Source organism: Aythya marila (assembly GCF_965140915.1).
Source record: "Aythya marila genome assembly, chromosome: 2".
In the NCBI taxonomy this organism is placed as follows: Eukaryota; Metazoa; Chordata; class Aves; order Anseriformes; family Anatidae; genus Aythya; species Aythya marila.
This window is the reverse complement of record NC_139043.1, coordinates 92638072-92655616: the sequence shown is the minus strand read 5'-3', so window position 1 is coordinate 92655616 and position 17545 is coordinate 92638072. Positions and strand designations below refer to the sequence as shown.

At 36.8% G+C, this 17545-nt stretch overlaps 1 protein-coding gene across 1 annotated transcript in view; it reads left to right on the top strand.

The window, feature by feature from the left end:
• The window catches only part of LPCAT1 (lysophosphatidylcholine acyltransferase 1), a 53741-nt gene that overhangs the window by 27225 nt on the left and 8971 nt on the right, over positions 1–17545 (top strand). The window contains exons 9-13 of the mRNA XM_082755237.1: positions 1803–1885; positions 5771–5896; positions 10617–10770; positions 11714–11812; positions 15083–15221. Of these exons, the coding sequence (XP_082611363.1) occupies positions 1803–1885; positions 5771–5896; positions 10617–10770; positions 11714–11812; positions 15083–15221 (601 nt within the window). The remainder of the gene's footprint in view (positions 1–1802; positions 1886–5770; positions 5897–10616; positions 10771–11713; positions 11813–15082; positions 15222–17545) is intronic.

Below are 17545 nucleotides of genomic sequence, written 5' to 3'. Positions count from 1 at the left end.
AGGTTTTCTGGTCTGGTTTTCTATGTATCAAATGAATGTCGTGGTGTACCATACATGTCATCCAGCATGTATATTGAAAAGCAAACATCAGCGTAGGTTTTATGATAGGTTGCTATAAAGATTGGGCTGTCCATCTTTTGCATACCAGAATGATTCCAAGTGTGCAATCAAGCTCTTAAAGAAAAAAAGGGTGTGTGATCATCAGCACGTGCAGCTTGCTTTGGCTCGTGCCAGTTTGTTTTGCTGGCCTGTCAGCATCAGTGTTCAAACATCCATCACCTCACAGTAGCTGAGAGTTCTGTTGGTTTTGCTCGTGATGCCAGAATGACGGTGCTGTTTCCATCTCGTTAGGCACAGGTACATAGAACACCTCTGAAATTGCCTCATATTCAAACTTGTCCTGCATTTGGATGAATTACTTGATAGCAATTTGCAACTCAAGTAAAAGAAATATAATTGGGCTTGCAATTTGAAGGAACAATCTTTCTGTCTCTGTTAGCTTCATGTTCTTTGTCCTTTTATATGTTATATCTTGCTGGACCAACATAATTACTTGTGCACCTAGAAGAGAAGAATAGTGTGTTTTCAGTTACAGTGCTGAGTATAGGGAAACTAGGAAAACTCAAAGTAAATTTTTTTTTTCAATCTTTGAACACTTCTAAGAAACAAACTTCTAATGATTTTAGATGACCCAGAATTTTGGATTCTGCTGACCATACCATTATGTGATACTGAAAATGCTGCTAACTTCAGTTATTAAGAATTCTTTGCTTAAATGATAAAAATAGATGTTTATTTTCCAATTCTTACTTTCTTTTTAAAGACCAGTATGAAATTCCTGGATCATAATTCCAGTTTTGTACTACCCATAGGTAACTATGTTAAATATAACTAAGCTTATGACAGTTGTTTTCTTCTTCCGAAGCTTTCCACAGAACTATAAACATTTTGATCAGTTAGTGTATAAATTTTCTCATGTCATTACACTACCAAAGGAATTGTCTGTCTTGTACTGACATGGGGTGGGGAGGAGTCAGTGATTCCTTCTTACTCGTTATATCTGAAGAGTGAGTTAGTGGAAATGAGATGTTCTGAGGGTTTTTGTAGGTGAAACTGGGAATGATCTTGGTGCCTACATCATAGTTTAATAAATACTTAGTCATAGGTAAAAGCTCAAACGTCTTTGAACGTAGGCCATCTCATTCTGAAAGCTGCCTCTTCTATCACAGGTCTCCAGCAGCTCTGGTTTAATTGTGTGGTCACTTCTGCATGCATTTAGAGGTTTTCTGTTAATTGAGTACTAATACCCGGTGCCCAATTTGAAGGAGAAATTTTTGAAAAATTTCCGACAACAGAAGGATGAAAATGCTTGACTGCTTAATGTGCAAATTGAATGATTACAAAATACGAGGTGGGAACAGTAAATATCTAATGTTCTGAGAACTTTAATTCTCAATATTTAAGCTAATTTTCAACAAAGCTCATGTAGCAGATGGTTTTCTTGGTTATCTCTGAAGAGCTGAACAAAAAAGAAGTATAATTTCAATGTCAGGGGCTCATGGAAGAAAATGCTAATACTTCCAAATGATTTAAAACTTCCTGTTCCCACTTAATGAAAAGAAGATAAAAATCTTTGGGTTCCATGAGGTAAGAAATGAATTTCTGGAAGTGTGATGAATTTTAAGCATTTGAGTTGTGCTTTTTTTTAAAGATGCACTGTATAAATCTTTCACCACGGTACTGCAATACAAGTTGCTTAAAACGTTAAATGTTCTTGGTATAATTCAGTTTTCTGTATGCAGTTTCTACCTGTGTATATTCCGTCAGAAGAAGAAAGAAGGAATCCAGTGTTATACGCCAATAACGTCAGACGTGTAATGGCAGAGTAAGTATGTTGTAATATGCAATAAAAACAGATGGATGATTTAATTTTACTATCAAAGAAATGTGTTAAATCAAGTCAGTGTTTTTGCCTACTGGCAAAGCAGTTTGTCATCTTCCGTAGTGCATACAAAACTATATAGCACTCGCCTTCCTCGGTGAGGAAGGCAGGGAGGCAGGAACTGTAGGGGTTGCTTTTTTTTTTTTTTTTTTTTTTAAACATCTTTATATAACAATCCAATACTTTCGCTGCTGTGGGTGTGAAAGTCCTCTGGGGAGGAAGGTATGGTTGAATCATATGAAAGCTAATGTAGCTGAATTGTGTGCTATTGAGGTTGCATTTTCAGCAATGACTTTTTAATGGAGTTAAGAATAGTTCCATGTATTCGTTGTTTACCTGTGGTTATTTCAAATAGTAAAGCATAGGAAAGCTGCTGCTGTTTTAGAAATAGAACACTGATGAAACACAAACAACCACTGATACACACTTCAATTCATCCCCTGCAACAGACTGGGTTTGCAAGAAGACTTTTGTATTTTTGTTTTGCTTGAACTGACTTGCTGGCTTTGGAATTCCATGTTGGGTGGTGATATGAAAGGCAAATGCCCAGCATTTCAAGGAAGGCAAGGGTGAAAAAAGTCTTAAGGTATGTCAAGTAGACATGCATATCTGGCCACATAAAATTAGCTGAACATTGAAGAGAGCAAGCTCAGGTTAACGAACTGGGGAAGTAGAGGTAGTATGAAGAAAAGAGGGGGGAAGAAAAATGCTTCCAGGTGAAGGCATGGGAAAAGCTGCTACATTCATAGTTTATAAAAAACATGGTGCACTTGCAATCTGCATCTCAAATTGAAATAACCTTTCTTTTCCTAGAAGTTGAATTGAAGTAGAGAGAGCTTGATGGAGACAAGTTGAAATAGTTCTGTAGAAAATCCTGTGAGTTAAAGTTGCATCAAGGTTTTTACATTGAATGCTAGTATGCCTGTCTTTATTCTAAGAAACTGGAAAAATTGCAAGTTGTAGCAGAAGTAATGAACTCTGGATATTCCCCAGCTTCAGCTTTTTCAGTGTTCTGAGCTGAAATCAAGGTCTTCTCGTATTAAAGTGTTAGCCCTATATGGCTTGTGATTTATCTTCTGAACTCAGGAGCCCCTTGAACTCTTAATTTTATCTGGCCTTGGCTGATCGTACAACTGAACTTAACTCTGAACAAAAGTTGCTTCTTCATCTTCCTTGCTTCTGATTTTTTGTAATTCTAAAAGTCTGGATGTATATATAAACATACGATTTTGTTTCGTTTTGCTTTTTCTGGAGGTACGAAGGCTGGAAAACTGCCAACAGATGAGCAAGAGAAGGTGCTTTGTCCTTCTCAAGCCTGTTTGTGTCTGTGTTGACGATGCAGGTGTTAGCTGCAGTAGTAATTTTCCTGTACCGATTGCACTGAGTCTGGTTGAAATGCTGCCCCTTATGTAAGGGGGGTACACAGCTATTTATTAAAAGAGCAGGTCATAGTTGGTTTGTTTTTTTTTTTTTTTTTTTTATAATTTGTTCTATCATAAGATTTTTGTTCCTCTTTCAAAAGGCTTCGTCTAGGGACCATTATGTAGGGGTTGGTATTTAAATCTGGCATTGCTCTTGGGATGCCAGTATGGCAGGCCTTTACCTAGCATGGAGTTTGAATAGCCTGATCTTTCTTAGTCATCTTCCTTTTGAGGTATTTGAAAAGCTTCCAACATTTATTTATTTTTACAATTTATCGTTTCTTGCTTTGGCTTGCCAGCTTATGATTATGTTTTAACTTGTCTGTCATCTTCTGTTTTCCTTGAAATTTTCTTAAGAAAAAAAAAATCCTTCCAATTGCCACCTTTAATCTGTTGCTTAGTCATATTGGACTTTTTTTGTGCTAACAACTTTTTTTTATATTTTTTTTTTTATCCTGATTCCCTAATATGATGTCTCATTCTGTACCACAAATGAACGTTTACCCTTTCAATTTCTTCTTTTAGCTTATTTTTAACTAGCTTCTCTTTTTCTGTGTCTTTTCCCCACACTTCTTCTATAAGTTCCCATATTTCTGTTGCGTGCTACACCTACTGTTGCCTTTAAGATCTAATTAAATTTTGTGTAATGTGCCTGACTGGACGTGACCTTAGTGATTACCACATTCCTTTAGGTAAGCCGCTCTGGGTAGTACTCCTTGTGGGTTATATTGTATTCTTTCAGCCCTGGAATTCATCTGTTTCCCTGCCTGATCTTTGACAGGGAAGTTTTTAACAAGATAATCTAGAGCACACACAGTACGAAAGTAGGGAATAGGAAGTAATCTAAACTGGCACGATAAGCACTCCTTCTTTCTTCTTCCAAAGAAAATTAATTTCATGTTGTGTAATACTAGTGCCTCTTCTATACACCTTTTTATACATCTATACATTTTTTTGATTTAGTTGGCTGCTTCTTTTTGTTCCCTTCCTATTTGTTGTTTGTTTTTGTTTTTTTTTGTGCAAGGGTGAGGCCATTCATCCAGAAACACGACAGTGTACGTCCTGTTTATTCATAAGTAGCTTATAAATAATATCTAACACATTTAGTACTTTTGAGCTTGAATATCAGTGATATTTTTTCATGAGTATTTACTTTCTTATCCTTAGAAGAGAGAAACCCCGATCAGTAGCTTTATTATTAAGTGCATATCTCACTACTGTATTAGAATTGCTGAAGTTAATCAGTGGATAAAAGATCTGGCTCGTGGACCTCACGCTGGCATTCAAAGGCCTTTTAAGAGGTTCTTAGGAAGAAGCTACTTAACAGAAACTAATTGGTTATTATATGAAACTACAATTACAGATCAAAATGGCTACAATAAGTGCAGCATTGGATGCAGAATCTTCATCACAGCCAAAATGACTGTGATATGTCTCAGGATTTTTTAAGTCTTGCTATTGATGTAAGTTAATTTAATAGACAAAAAAGGTGATTACTAATGAGGTAGAAAAACCTCCAGATGAAAGGAATGAAAGTTAGGAAATCCTGTGAGGACTTTATCAAACTAGAAAAGGCTGCACAGTAGAAATGATGTTCTATATTACTACAAGTAAAATCGAGTATAATGGAAAATATGGCAGATGAGTAACTTGTATGAAGCTGTTTGCTTTCTAAATTGCTTTTTACATTTGTACACTGAATTCTTCAAGGCTTCTTAAAAAACAGTCTTTCTCTAAACTTCAGTGCAGCAAATATAATGTAACTGCTTTATCAAGATTTCCTTGTGAGCTATCTTCGTTGCAGTTTGTACCACACAGCATCAAGTTTGAAAAAAAAAAAATGAATACTTAATTGTTTGGTGCACGAACACTTGGGAGTATTTTTTTTTTTTCTTCCATCTATTGCATATATTTAAATATGTCATGTTTGCTTAGAGTTTACTTGTTCTTTTAAGTTCTATCCATTCTTTATGGAGTACTCTTAAAAATATTGCCTGTTGTATAATTTTAATATCTGAAGGTAACAGTTCTGTTCAGGTGATGATTGATTTATTAATGTTAATGTAATAACAGTATAAAAACTTCACATTAAAACTTGAAAAATACATAATTATGGATGAATAACTTGGAAATTATTTTTGTTACTTCTCTGAAAGTATTAAAGACTTTTGCCTTGTTCTTTTACATTTTCATGTACTTATGAAGTAAGGATATATGTTCTGTAGTGGGTTCATAGTGTACAATATTTCATTCTTTGTATGTGAACTTTCTCCTATGGGATTCCCTTATTTCTTCAGAGAGGAGAAGAGTTGTTGCAGGGTTTCTTGCAGTACAAAACAAAATAATGAACATTCTGCTCAGTTTTCATAGGTTAATTTGCTTCCTGTGTTTCTCTGGTTTATTCAAGGGCATTGGGAGTTTCAGTGACAGACTATACATTTGAAGACTGTCAGCTAGCCTTGGCTGAAGGACAACTTCGTCTGCCTTCAGACACGTGTCTTTTAGAATTTGCAAAGCTTGTGAGAAGCCTTGGGTGAGCATATACAATATTTATACATAAGGTGCATCTTTATTATATATCTATGTATGGTTTTTCTTCATATAACAATATTACATTTATGAGTACATATGGAATGTAGTCATACTGTAGTCAGGGAAACTAATATAAAGGTTAAACCAATACTGTATTAGAATCAAATGTCTCAAAGCCAACTTCAGATGTCAAGACAATTACTTAAACCATCAGGGAAAAAAGAGCAGCCCTAGATGCCTTTAAAATTATTTCTTCTTTTTTTTTGTTGTTGTTTTGTTTTGTTTTCTCTTCATGCATTGGGGAATCAAGCCTTCTCTTTTGCAGAAAAGGGTGGATAACCTTTTTCTGGTCATCTGAACAGGAAAACTATATAATTATTGTTTACTGCATACTTGCAAGGGCTTTAAGCCTTTCCCCCTGACTGGGGAAGCTGTTTTATGCATAAACAAGGGCTCGCATTCTTTTCTGCCCTTAAGATGAGAGTGGAAACACATTTTGAAAGGCGTTTGCCTGTGCACCGAGAAATACAGGATTTTTTCTACTTGCAAGCAATGCCCCTAGACCCAAATGTGTGGAATAAGTTGTAAAATTTATATAATTTTTTTTTCAGTCTAACAAGTGAGCAGTGTATAGAGTTCATTCCTGTACAGAAGTGGAAGACCCCTCCCAGGGAGGGTCAGGAATACTGTGGGGCTTGTAACATTTGATACAGCTAAGGGTCAATTACCCTTTCCCCATGCCATCTATGAAGGAGAACAGTGCTGGCATAGCACAGTCTTGTGACTGGGTAGTGTTGTAATAGAGAGGGCAGAGAGGTCACTGTTTCCCAGGAAGCACAAAGTGGTTGGTCTTTTGAGTGGGTTACTGCTAGATGTACTTTCTAATGAAACTGTAGCTTCTTTTAAGCAGTATGTCTCATCTCTTCTCTCCTCTTATGACATCAGTTCCCTCTGGCTCTACCTCCCCAAAAAGCTTCAGGAAACAGTGGGGGGGGGGGAGGGGGGAACACATAAACCACATAGAACTTACTGCTGTTTTTAGCTTTTCTTCTGTGTTTCTCTTCTCATCCTATTAAACAACCACAAACTAAACTTACATTCTCAGCCTATTAACTACTTTAATATGTAAACACCCTTTTCCTTTTGTGTCTCCTTACCTGAAAGTATGGAGCATAGTTTTAATGTTTCAATTCCATACTTTATTTTATTTCACTTTTTTTCCTTCATCTTCCAGCTTCTGTACATAACTGGAAATAAAAAGGAGGCAAGGATGCATTAGAGAAAAAGGAATGTAGAACAGCATTTCCAGTAGGATGATAGAGACTTCTAGAGGTAGATGAACCAGATAGATTCTTGCTTCATTTTTCCAAAACCTCTGAATGTACAACACATGCACACAAAACACACAACACTCCTCCAACATATTAAAAAAAAAAAAAAAAAAAAAAAAAAGCCTCGTTCTTATGATGCAGTTGATAATCCCAGGATTCAGTTTAATCTCCTTGTAACATTCACTGGCTTCTGTCTGCTGAATTTAAAGCTGTGTTTTTAAATTACAGTTCTTGATATCTTTGCTTTCGCCTCTAAAATGATTTATGTATATTTGTAAGTGAGGTTCCCCACAACCCGAAAGTTTTGTCTGGTTTGAGCAATTGCACATTGGTGAACTATCATCCTGTCTTGATTTGTGTACATGCCAGCAAAGAAGGCTATTACCATGGTATTTTTCTGGCACAATTGGATGAAGCTTGTAATGTGATTTCACCTCTAATGCATGATTGATGGAAATGCAGTCATTTGCTGCTTATTGAAAGGCTTTGAGGCCAGCATGGCATTAAGATCATCTAGTCATATCCCTGAATAACTCAAACAGTGAATTTTATCAAATGGATTTTGCTTCCAGTTTTTAATACTTGCTTTTGAGCAAGAACATACCTTCTAGGTAACACCCACTTTTAAATGCAAGACTTCTAGAAGGCAAATCCAGACTTGCTTTTCCTCTGTTTTCTTTGAAGTCAAGTTATATCTTGGTTTGCTACACTGCAGAACTGTTTCTGTTCCTATGATGTATCTACAGGATTCATTACCGTTTACATGTCTGTAAAATTTGCTCAGCCTGTACTCCAGTTGGGGCATCCAATTGCAATCCAGAAGCCATGTAGCCACAGCAGCTAGGAAAGAGTTTGTTTTCAACTAGCTTTAAGGAGGGTAAGACGTTTCACTCACTAAGAACAGTGGTAATTCTGCTGAAAGTATCCTACCACCAGGGATCTGGTTTTCCCGTCAAGTCTGCTGTGAAGGATTAAATGTTCAGAGCTGTTCATCCTGAAAAATAGCCTTTCCATCTTTATGGATTGGTTTACAAAATCAGGCAAAACGCCACGGTAGCAAACAGTGTTATGTCCCATATAGCCTTGATGCTGCACTGAAGCCATTAGGCAAACAAACGTGATTTCATGGGCAGAGGCAGCCACTACTGGCCTTCTAGCTTTTATAGCCTCCACTGGGATAAAAGTAACAATTGTAAAGGAATTGAGACATTCAAACCTTTTCATATTGGTTTTGAACTGCAGCCTGTTGTGGGATTTGGAATGCTTGGCTTCAAAAGACCTCAGCATTGTATGTCTTGGTCATCCACACACCAGTTACTTTCTGATTCTGATGGGGCTAGAGGGAAGTGAACCCCCCTTGGATTCCAGCTAAGTACAGTGCATTCAGACTCAAGCTGAAGCAAAATGGTCAACTCACTGATCCACATACTGGTTTTGAGATTGTCTTGAATCTTTTTCTATATTTATAATCCAAAACCACAAGATGTCTGTAAGATTTGTGTTAACTTATGTCTATTTTCGATACAAGCTTTTGCCCGTCAAACTTTTAGCTTTTCAGAATATTTAGCTAGATGTTTGGTGAAGACTTGACCCCATCAAGCCTCAAATACTACTCACCAAACAAGTGCTTACTCAGTTCTGGAAAGTGAATTTTGAGTCACTGTATTCCAAATCAAATCTCTCTGGTTTAGAGACAGATGCTAGACTGCATATTCTGTGTCAGTGCTGGCTTATCTCAAGGGAGCATTCAGATGCCAGCTGGCCTCATCCTACAGTTAAAATCCATTTCAGCTCCTACAGGGAGGATCTATCATCCGTGGACTGGTTTTACATGTAATGCTGCATGTTAGAAGCTGAGTGCTGTGTGCATCTCAAGCCTTCCATGGATTCCTTTGTGCCTGCTCCTTTTTTTTTACTACATCATGGAAAACAAATGTTGCAGGGGAGTGTTTCACTGCTCTTTTTATACTTCCTAGGACTGAAACTTATGGCAGGTGCTTTCCTGCCAGGAGGGCGAACATATGAATGTTCTGTAGGGTATGCGGTCTCTGAAAGAACTTGAACATACTTGGGTCTTATACTTCAGAAATACAGTGCTTGGAGTTGTTTAGTCCTTTTTTGGCAGGTTAAGCTAGCTAATGGCAGAGAGCATTGTAATTGTGTTTTTATTTAAGAGCAACTTTTGGGAAGGGTTGTTCAGTCATTTCAGCTAGCAATCGAGGTCTGGAGCTTAAGTATAGGATAATCTTCCTACCAGGAATGCTTTCTTTTTTTTTTTTTTTTTTTTTTTTTTTTTTTTTTTTTTAAACTTTTGAGTATGTTGTTATTAATTAAATATTTGATTAAAGTCTCCTCACTGAGAGAAAGCTGCTGAGGAGGTCCAGCTGCAGTCTGGAGGCAATTCTGTTGTGAGCTTGTGGGTTTTGTAAATAACTGCTTGCCCTTGTCTGCACCAGCAAATGGCAAAACAGATAACTGCAGAAGAATACTGTAGAAGATGTTACTGGCTCCTTTTGTCTTCAGACTGAAAAATTTGGGTGCCTACCATTACCCTAAACCAGTTCAGAATAAATCTATTGGTCAAGATTTGATTTGTTTTACTAGGGACAGTGTTCACTTTACCCCACATACCTGCAGCACCACTTATATTCATAGCAAAATTTATCTTTACAAAACAAAAACAGGAAGCTTGACTTAGCAGAAAAAAAACACCATGCAGCAGATACCTGCATTAGTATAAACCCGTTCCATCATCCTTCTGGTTTTGCAATCAGAAGGAACGAGGTAATTTTTGTAGCTGTATTAACAGCTGTAGCCTTGTTTGATGGGTAGCCTTATCATGGTGTCTAACTACAGACCGAATGTGAAAAATAAGAACTGACAAGCAGGATTAGCAGTATAATCGCTATTATGTAATCCCTGATTTCTTTTAGATGAGATGCATCAGGTCTTTCCTGTTCAGTGATATTAGTAAATTTGGAATCGTAATTGGTTTATGTTACTGTCCTGCAACACAGCTGTGTTCAGGTGACCTAAATCCTGCCTAGCTCTCCATGCCTGGTATTTCTTACTGGCTAGTTCTAGGTTCATGTTTCTTGTACATGTTGGACTGCTTATACATCTGTCTTATAACCGAGATAGAGGACACAAGTTTATGACCAGGGTTCCTGAAGCTTACCAGTCATTTCTAACATATTTCAGGAACTAAAGGGAGCCTTAAAATGGTAGGAATCCTGTACTTATTTTTGTAATAAAGCAGTTTCATAACACTGATTCTGTATTTTGTTGTATTTTACAGTATTATTACTCATCGCTTCATTCACTGTATTGATACTTGTCTTTTAAAACTAGGTTTATTTTTAAAATGTGCAAAAATAATGTGCTTTCTAGGCTGAAACCAGAAACACTTGAAGATGATCTTGATAAATATGCTACAAGTGCCATGAAAATGAAAGAACAGAAGGTTGCTCTTAGGGAATTTTCAGCATATTTGGAATTTCCAGTTTCCCACACGTTAGAAAGTATGTTTGCCCTTTTTGACGAGGTAAGAAACAATATCATGTTTACAAATTGTACTACTTGTGATAAGCTCTGCTCTAGCCTGATTTGCCTCCTGTTGAATTCGTGGAGGTCTGATTTGGGCCAGTGTTAAGTGCTTTTGAGCTCTTCACTGCAGTATTTGCCTGCTATACCACAGTATTTGCCTACTGCATTCCCCTTTCTACATGTAAGGACATCCATCATCAACTAAATGAAGCAGTCATTCAGGTAGAAGGTAAAAAGCTTATCAGTTTCAGAAAACTCATTTTGTTTCTAGATGCAAAATATAAAGAGGAAGGAAGGTAGGCTCAGGCCAAACTATTACTACTGCTTGTCGCAACTGAATGTGGTGTACATTAGCTACAAACTTAACACTTGGCTTGTAAATAAATTATTCTTCTAGGATACCCGAAGCAAACCTTGAAGGACCTAGGAACATAGTAAATGCGCCAGTTTTTCTATCCTCTGGCAATCAGACAGGATGGGGAAATGACCATTAACTTCGTCTTGATGAGATGGTATTTGAACCTTGAACCAGGAGGTGCATATGTTCACAGTGTTCTCTCCTAGACCAGAGAGGAGATTAAAATGTCATGTGTTCAGGGCTTAAATCAGAGTAGTTTGACCTCTGGTTCTCTAATTTTAATTTCAGCCTATTAAGTCAGATGATTTAATGTAAAAATCTTACATATGCAACTAAAGGCTCACAATAGCAGCACTGTCTTTGAAGAATCTTTGAATTAGGAATTCTGGCTGGGACTCTGAAAAGGGCCTACAGAGCTTTTGCAACCCTAGTTCTCTCACTGATGTAATTCCATTTCAGTGAGACTTCTTTTTGCATATGCAGTGATCTTTCTGAATATTCTGCATCTTAGTTGTTAGCTGTTAGTTATTTTAAATGTTCTGAGGCAAACTGCAGTATTCAGAGGTGAGGTTTTCCTTCACAGAATGAAGATGGCGTCATTGACGTTCGGGAATTTGTCATTGCTCTGTCAGTTGTCTGTAAGCCATCCAAAACTCTGGAAACAATTCAGCTGGCATTTCAGGTAAGTAGAGTTTTCTTCCTTTATATCATTTATTTAAATTTTGTGGGTGTTTTTAGAGATAATTAATATTGTCAATTAGATTTAACAGAAGCTTGTTTCACATGCCTTTTTGATACTTAATTACATTAAGATAACATCAGTGAAATGTTAGATTAGGAGATCATGTTCAGAGAGGAAAAAATGCATCATTTTGCATGACAAACTTGGAATATTGCAAAGTGAAATTGTTCTGTGGAGTTCTTATAAAATCTTTCCATGCATGAAGTCTGTTCCTTTGTATTGATTACTGTGGACGGAAGGAGAATGAGTTGTGCTTGCTGCTTGTAAAATATTTCACCAAAATCTTTTTTGTCAAATTAAAAAAAAAAATAAGTCAAAATTTTCATTTCTGCATGTTAACACAGATGACTTTTTCCTCCTTTATTTTGTTGAAAATATTTATTCTTCCCTCTTAGTCTTGCAGTGTCTTTTTTTTTAGTCCTGCAGTCTCTGCCCAGATTTTATACTTCCCATAGGTGCTCCTGATCTTGTTCTAGACTCGGTGGTTTGTTGCAGTATCAACATAGGTAGTTATTACACACCTTTTGGAAAACTGACAGCAGCAATGCTTGAAGTTAGCCTTTCCAGTAGGTTTGTCTGACACCTTAATCTGGTACTTGTAGCTTATTTCATTTCATATTACTGCTGTGCTGCAGCTTACATCATCATTTCCTATTGCCTTGAACTCATAGAGTCTTGTGTCTTTAGTGCTACGGAAAACTGAGAATGTTAACACTTCACGGTGTCATCGCAGATGAATGCATGGACTTGAGAACTTTGAGTTGTATGGTACTACATGGGAGCGTAGCTGTTCTCAGGTTCTTCAGCAAATTTGTACGACTCTCAACTATATTTGGTAAAGAAATGAGGCTCCTGTGAATGCTTAGTGTTCAGATCTATCATTCTCGCCCTTTGGCCACTGTCAAACAAATCTGACAGAGGAGGAAGAAACAAAAATATTTAGTCCCTACAATTTCTGTGGAAAATCAGCTGCTGTTGGAGGGGTTAATTTGCATGTGAGGGAAAAGCCAGAGAGATTTCTGCACTTGTTTATTCCATTTGATCAAAGTAATGCAACAAATGATAACATGGTGTTTATCTCTGTCTTCATCTGAAAATTAACAGTCCTAAAGTAGACTTGAATGTGGTTTTGGGGCAGTATTTCAGTGAAATTTCACTTTCATGATGCAAAATGTGCAACATACTTCCTCAGTTTGAGGAAGAAAAGACCACAGACTAGGTGATTTCTTTTTGGAAGCACATAACTTCAAGTCAATTGAACCGTTTCTTCAAAAAAATAAGTTCTTCTCTATCTGCTGTAGTCTTGGAAGCTCATAACCAGGGAACTTTGTATTTTGCAATTAATACATAATTTTAATTTAACTGCAGAATTTCTACACGTTTATTAAGAAAAGGAAGCATTCAGCAAGGAGAAGCAGGTATAGCTCACTTTATCCTTCTAGTGATGATCAGAAGGTTAAAAAAAAAGAAGTCGTCAGCTGAGGAAAAATTGCTGACCACTATTCTAGGGAGAAAAAAACAACCGTGAAGTGATTTTTTTCTAATAATTTCTGCCTGGTTTCCTGGGATCATGTATATTAAGATATTCACACAGCTTACTGTTAGTCATCAAAAGATCTAGCTAGCTCATGAATGCATGACTTTGAATAGTTGCTGTCCTCTGCCGCGTGCTGCTACTTGCAAACCACCATGTCATTTGTTTTTAGGGATAATGTGCAGTATTTCACGTAGCTGAACAAGTTTTTGAAGCGGGAGTGTTTAGTTACGGCTGAAGAACTTGAAAAATAGGCTTACTGAGCCACCAGAGATCTAAAGTGGTGGGTAATTAGAAGCAGAAGTGGGGATTATGTCAACCGGTTCCAGAAGCAGCACTCCAGTGTATGTGCTAGGCGGCCTCCTTTTCTAATCACTAAGGAAGTGAAAGGCTGTGGCAAATCTTGCCAACGTGATCCTTGTGAGCGTTACCACCAAGTATCACCTTCTGAGTATTTGATCTGTGAGAATATAGCAGGTTTTAATAAAGAAGTGTCTCGTCCTTGCCCCTACTTAAGAAACAGCATGCAAGTTGGGTGCTAGGGAACAAAATTCAGGAGTCCTGAATTGAGCATAAATTGAATTCTTTCCATAGAATTTTAGTTTTGCATTCCACTGACTTTTTTTATTCCATCGAGGTGTGTTGTCTGTGACAGTAACTTCTGCTTCTGTGAAAATCACTTCCTTATGTGTCTGTTTTGTTCATCCTCAGCAGTTCCCACCTTAATGCTGTAGAGAAACTAAAAGAAAGTTTCCAAAGTAGCTTGTTTTTAAAAATATGAAAATATTTGTAGCCATGTCATGCATTAGAATTAGACGATGATATTTCAAAAACTCTTTTGTTTCAGTTTCTATTGAACTGGAAAAATTAGTTATTTTAGAAAATGTAATGAAGTTTGTTACAGATGTTATGGAATACTCAAGTTCTTTTGCCAGGGGAAAGCATTGCACATATACAAAGATAGAATGAGTATATGAACGATTATTTTTAGTTATCTATTATCTATCAGTAAAGCTAAGTTTTTGTCTATGAGCAAATTCTTTTCTTCAGGACTTGAAAAGAAGCAAATTACAGTTTTCTAGAAAATTGAGGAAGTATTTGTAGAAAACTATAGGTTCATCACTGTTTAGAGTGGGATTCTTCGGATTAATACATCTTCTATCTAATAATTTAGATGCAGGAATCTATAAGCAAGCTGGCTGTCCAATCAGATGGACATTGGTCTAGCCAATCTTGAGTTTTATACCTGACCAAGTGGGAAATTGTTTCTGCTTAGGCCAACCTAAATGTATGTCCTGATTCCACAGGCTCTCTGGGAGTTTGGACATCTAGCTAAATAGACTAATACTTATTCGTAGTTACATATCTGCAAAACATCTTGTTTCAGAGATAAGACAGTTTAACAGCATCACTGAAATTCCAGTGTTCAGGCATGTAAACGCACGGAGTCTTTCTGGATATAGCAAGCTTTACTGTGTAAGTGTACACAGGTGAACTAATAATCTTCTATCTTCTACCCAGACTACTCAGTAATCCTTAGTAGACCATCATCAGTCTGAGAGTAACTATATTTTCTCAAGCCAAACTTTAATTTTGTATAACTTATTAATGTGGGGCTGTTCATAGGAGTTAGTATTCAGCTTCGGAATGATTTGTCTTGCTGTCATGTTTTACAGCTATACCAGTCAAAAAATGGAACTATAACAGAAGAAGACTTAGCTCATATTCTGAAGACTGCCATGGGTGTGTCACAGATTAATGTTACACATCTTTTTAGAGCTGTAGATGAAGAAGAGAAAGGAAAGATTACATACGGTAAGTATTTTAAGTGGATCTGAACTATCACAATATCAAAGTAGTCTAAACTCCTGTTGATATACAAGCCAGTTATATTTTTCTTAGACTTGTCTTTTTAGTGGGCTTGGTTTTATAATGAAAAAAAACATTGCAGACAAAGTAAACTTAGATTAAAAAATAATAATAAAGTTTCACCTTTTAATATCAAATGTCATGTGTGTTTCCAGTGTTTCCTTTCTGCATTGTCAGATGATACCTAGACTGACTCTTTCAGTATATTCTGTTCTCTGGCTTCCATGCATGTGAATGTATATTTTTAAGAAAGCAGCCTTATCTCTGTCCTCTGGATTCGTCTCTTGTATCTGTTCCTCACTATATCTGTCCTCCCAGAATACGGGATAATATAAGATTTTCTACCTCAATAATTTCTCAGCCTGTTTGAAAGTTAGTCGTGGGGGGGGAGGGTATTGAAAAGGCTGCTTGATATATAGTCTGTAATGCAGGTGATATGGAGGCGAGAAAATTGCATTAGAAAAACTGAGGTATCTGGGTGATTAGATTATGCTGGGAATCAAAGTACTTGTGCGTTACTTCAGATTCTTCATCTTTTATGCAGTAAAGTTCTAAATTTAGTTGTATTATTTAAGTATGAACTGAGTTGTTGATAGCCAATGTAGCACATACCCCAAATTGAAGTGCTTCTGACATGCTCCTGTTCTTGTGGTTTTCCATCAGGATAATTCATAGGCATTTAAGTATTAAAAAATGTTAATTTAAAACATCAATGTTAGTAAATCACGATTTCTACACGAGTATTTCCTGATCAAACAGTATTTATGTAATGCCTCAGCTACAGCACAAGTTTAGACTCATTGAAACGAGTATTATTGCACCATCCTCATGTTTTACCCTCTTATCGTTTGCCTCCTTGATTCCTGCTCTACTGCCCATTTCCTTTCTGTACTTCTCATCTGCCATATTCTATTTTGATCCCTTTTGCTCCTATCTGGCACTCCTTGTTGTCTCCCAGCTCATTCGAGTGGTGACTCAACTCTTTTTTTTTTTTCCCCCTTATCACCAGCTTCAAAAATACCAGCAGAGAATCTAAGCTGATCTCTAATTTTGGCACATCTCATTGTTTGAGGGAAAACTAAATTTAAAATAGTATGCTAGTGAACTGAAACCAGCTCATGTGAGTTACCCAAGAATTCCTACTTAGTATTTATCTTTAATAGCACCAAGTTGCACTTATATCTGCAATGTCCCCTGTCTGGTATTAGTATGTTCGCACCACAATGAAACCTGGACAGCTGAGCCACAATGTTTAGCTCTTGCTTTCTCTGTTTTTACTCTTTTTTTTTTCATTCAAAAGTAGTCTGTTGTGTGACTACATGAAGTAGGATGGTGGTTACATCACTTCCTTGAAATTCTGCTTCTGGATTCTGGATCTTTTTCTGAGGAAAAGTGCTAAGAAACAGTGCACAGAGATTTTAATGTATCTGAAAGCATAATCATTAGTAAGAATAAATGTCCAATTTGTTGTGGTAAAGAACTGAAAGATGAAGGTAAACTTCTAGTATTGCACTTCTGTCTTGAAAGTTGTTTGCAATAAATATTTGATGTCTTGCATTGCCTTTGAATGTGAGTAACTTTCCGCATGCTCAATTTGTTGCAACAGAATAGTGAAGAAGAAGAGGCAGGAAACTTGCAAATTTTACCTTTTCTGAAGTCATTATCCAGACAAGTTCTGAGAAAGAAAACATTTTTATCCTGTGGAAGAGCATGAGGGGTAGGTGGGGGGGAGTGGAACTATAGAGGTTGAACATACAGCTTCCATCAGGAGCATCAAGTAGTGGGAGGGTATTGTAAAGGCAGGAGAAAAGCCTTTTGATTTGAAGTTCCTGTAGTTCATATGTAGATTTAATTCTTGTTATAAAGTTAGCAGTATCAATGAACTCTGCTCTGGGTTCTTTTCCCCCCTTCTTTGTTTCTTTCCTCTTATAGTGAGAATAGAAAGCAAAATGACATTTTCCCCAAGCAAATGACTGAAGTTAACATCTTCCAGTCCTCTTCATGGTTGCTTTAAGCTTGAACTCCAAAATGAGACCTGTAATTAGAAATAATGCTGGAGTGGGTCATTATTTCTACATCACCTTGTCTCTTGTTTCTGGTGTGTGAGGCAAATAGGATCCCAAAAGCTCTTTTTTGGCTTCTGCTGTGAAAAAGTTTGTAAATATTCTTAAATATCTTCAGGACTTCTTCCAGCAAGACCCAGAACATTTACATACTCAAGTCTATCAGAAACGTTATCTTGTTCAATTCAGTCTTCCCTGGAATATGAG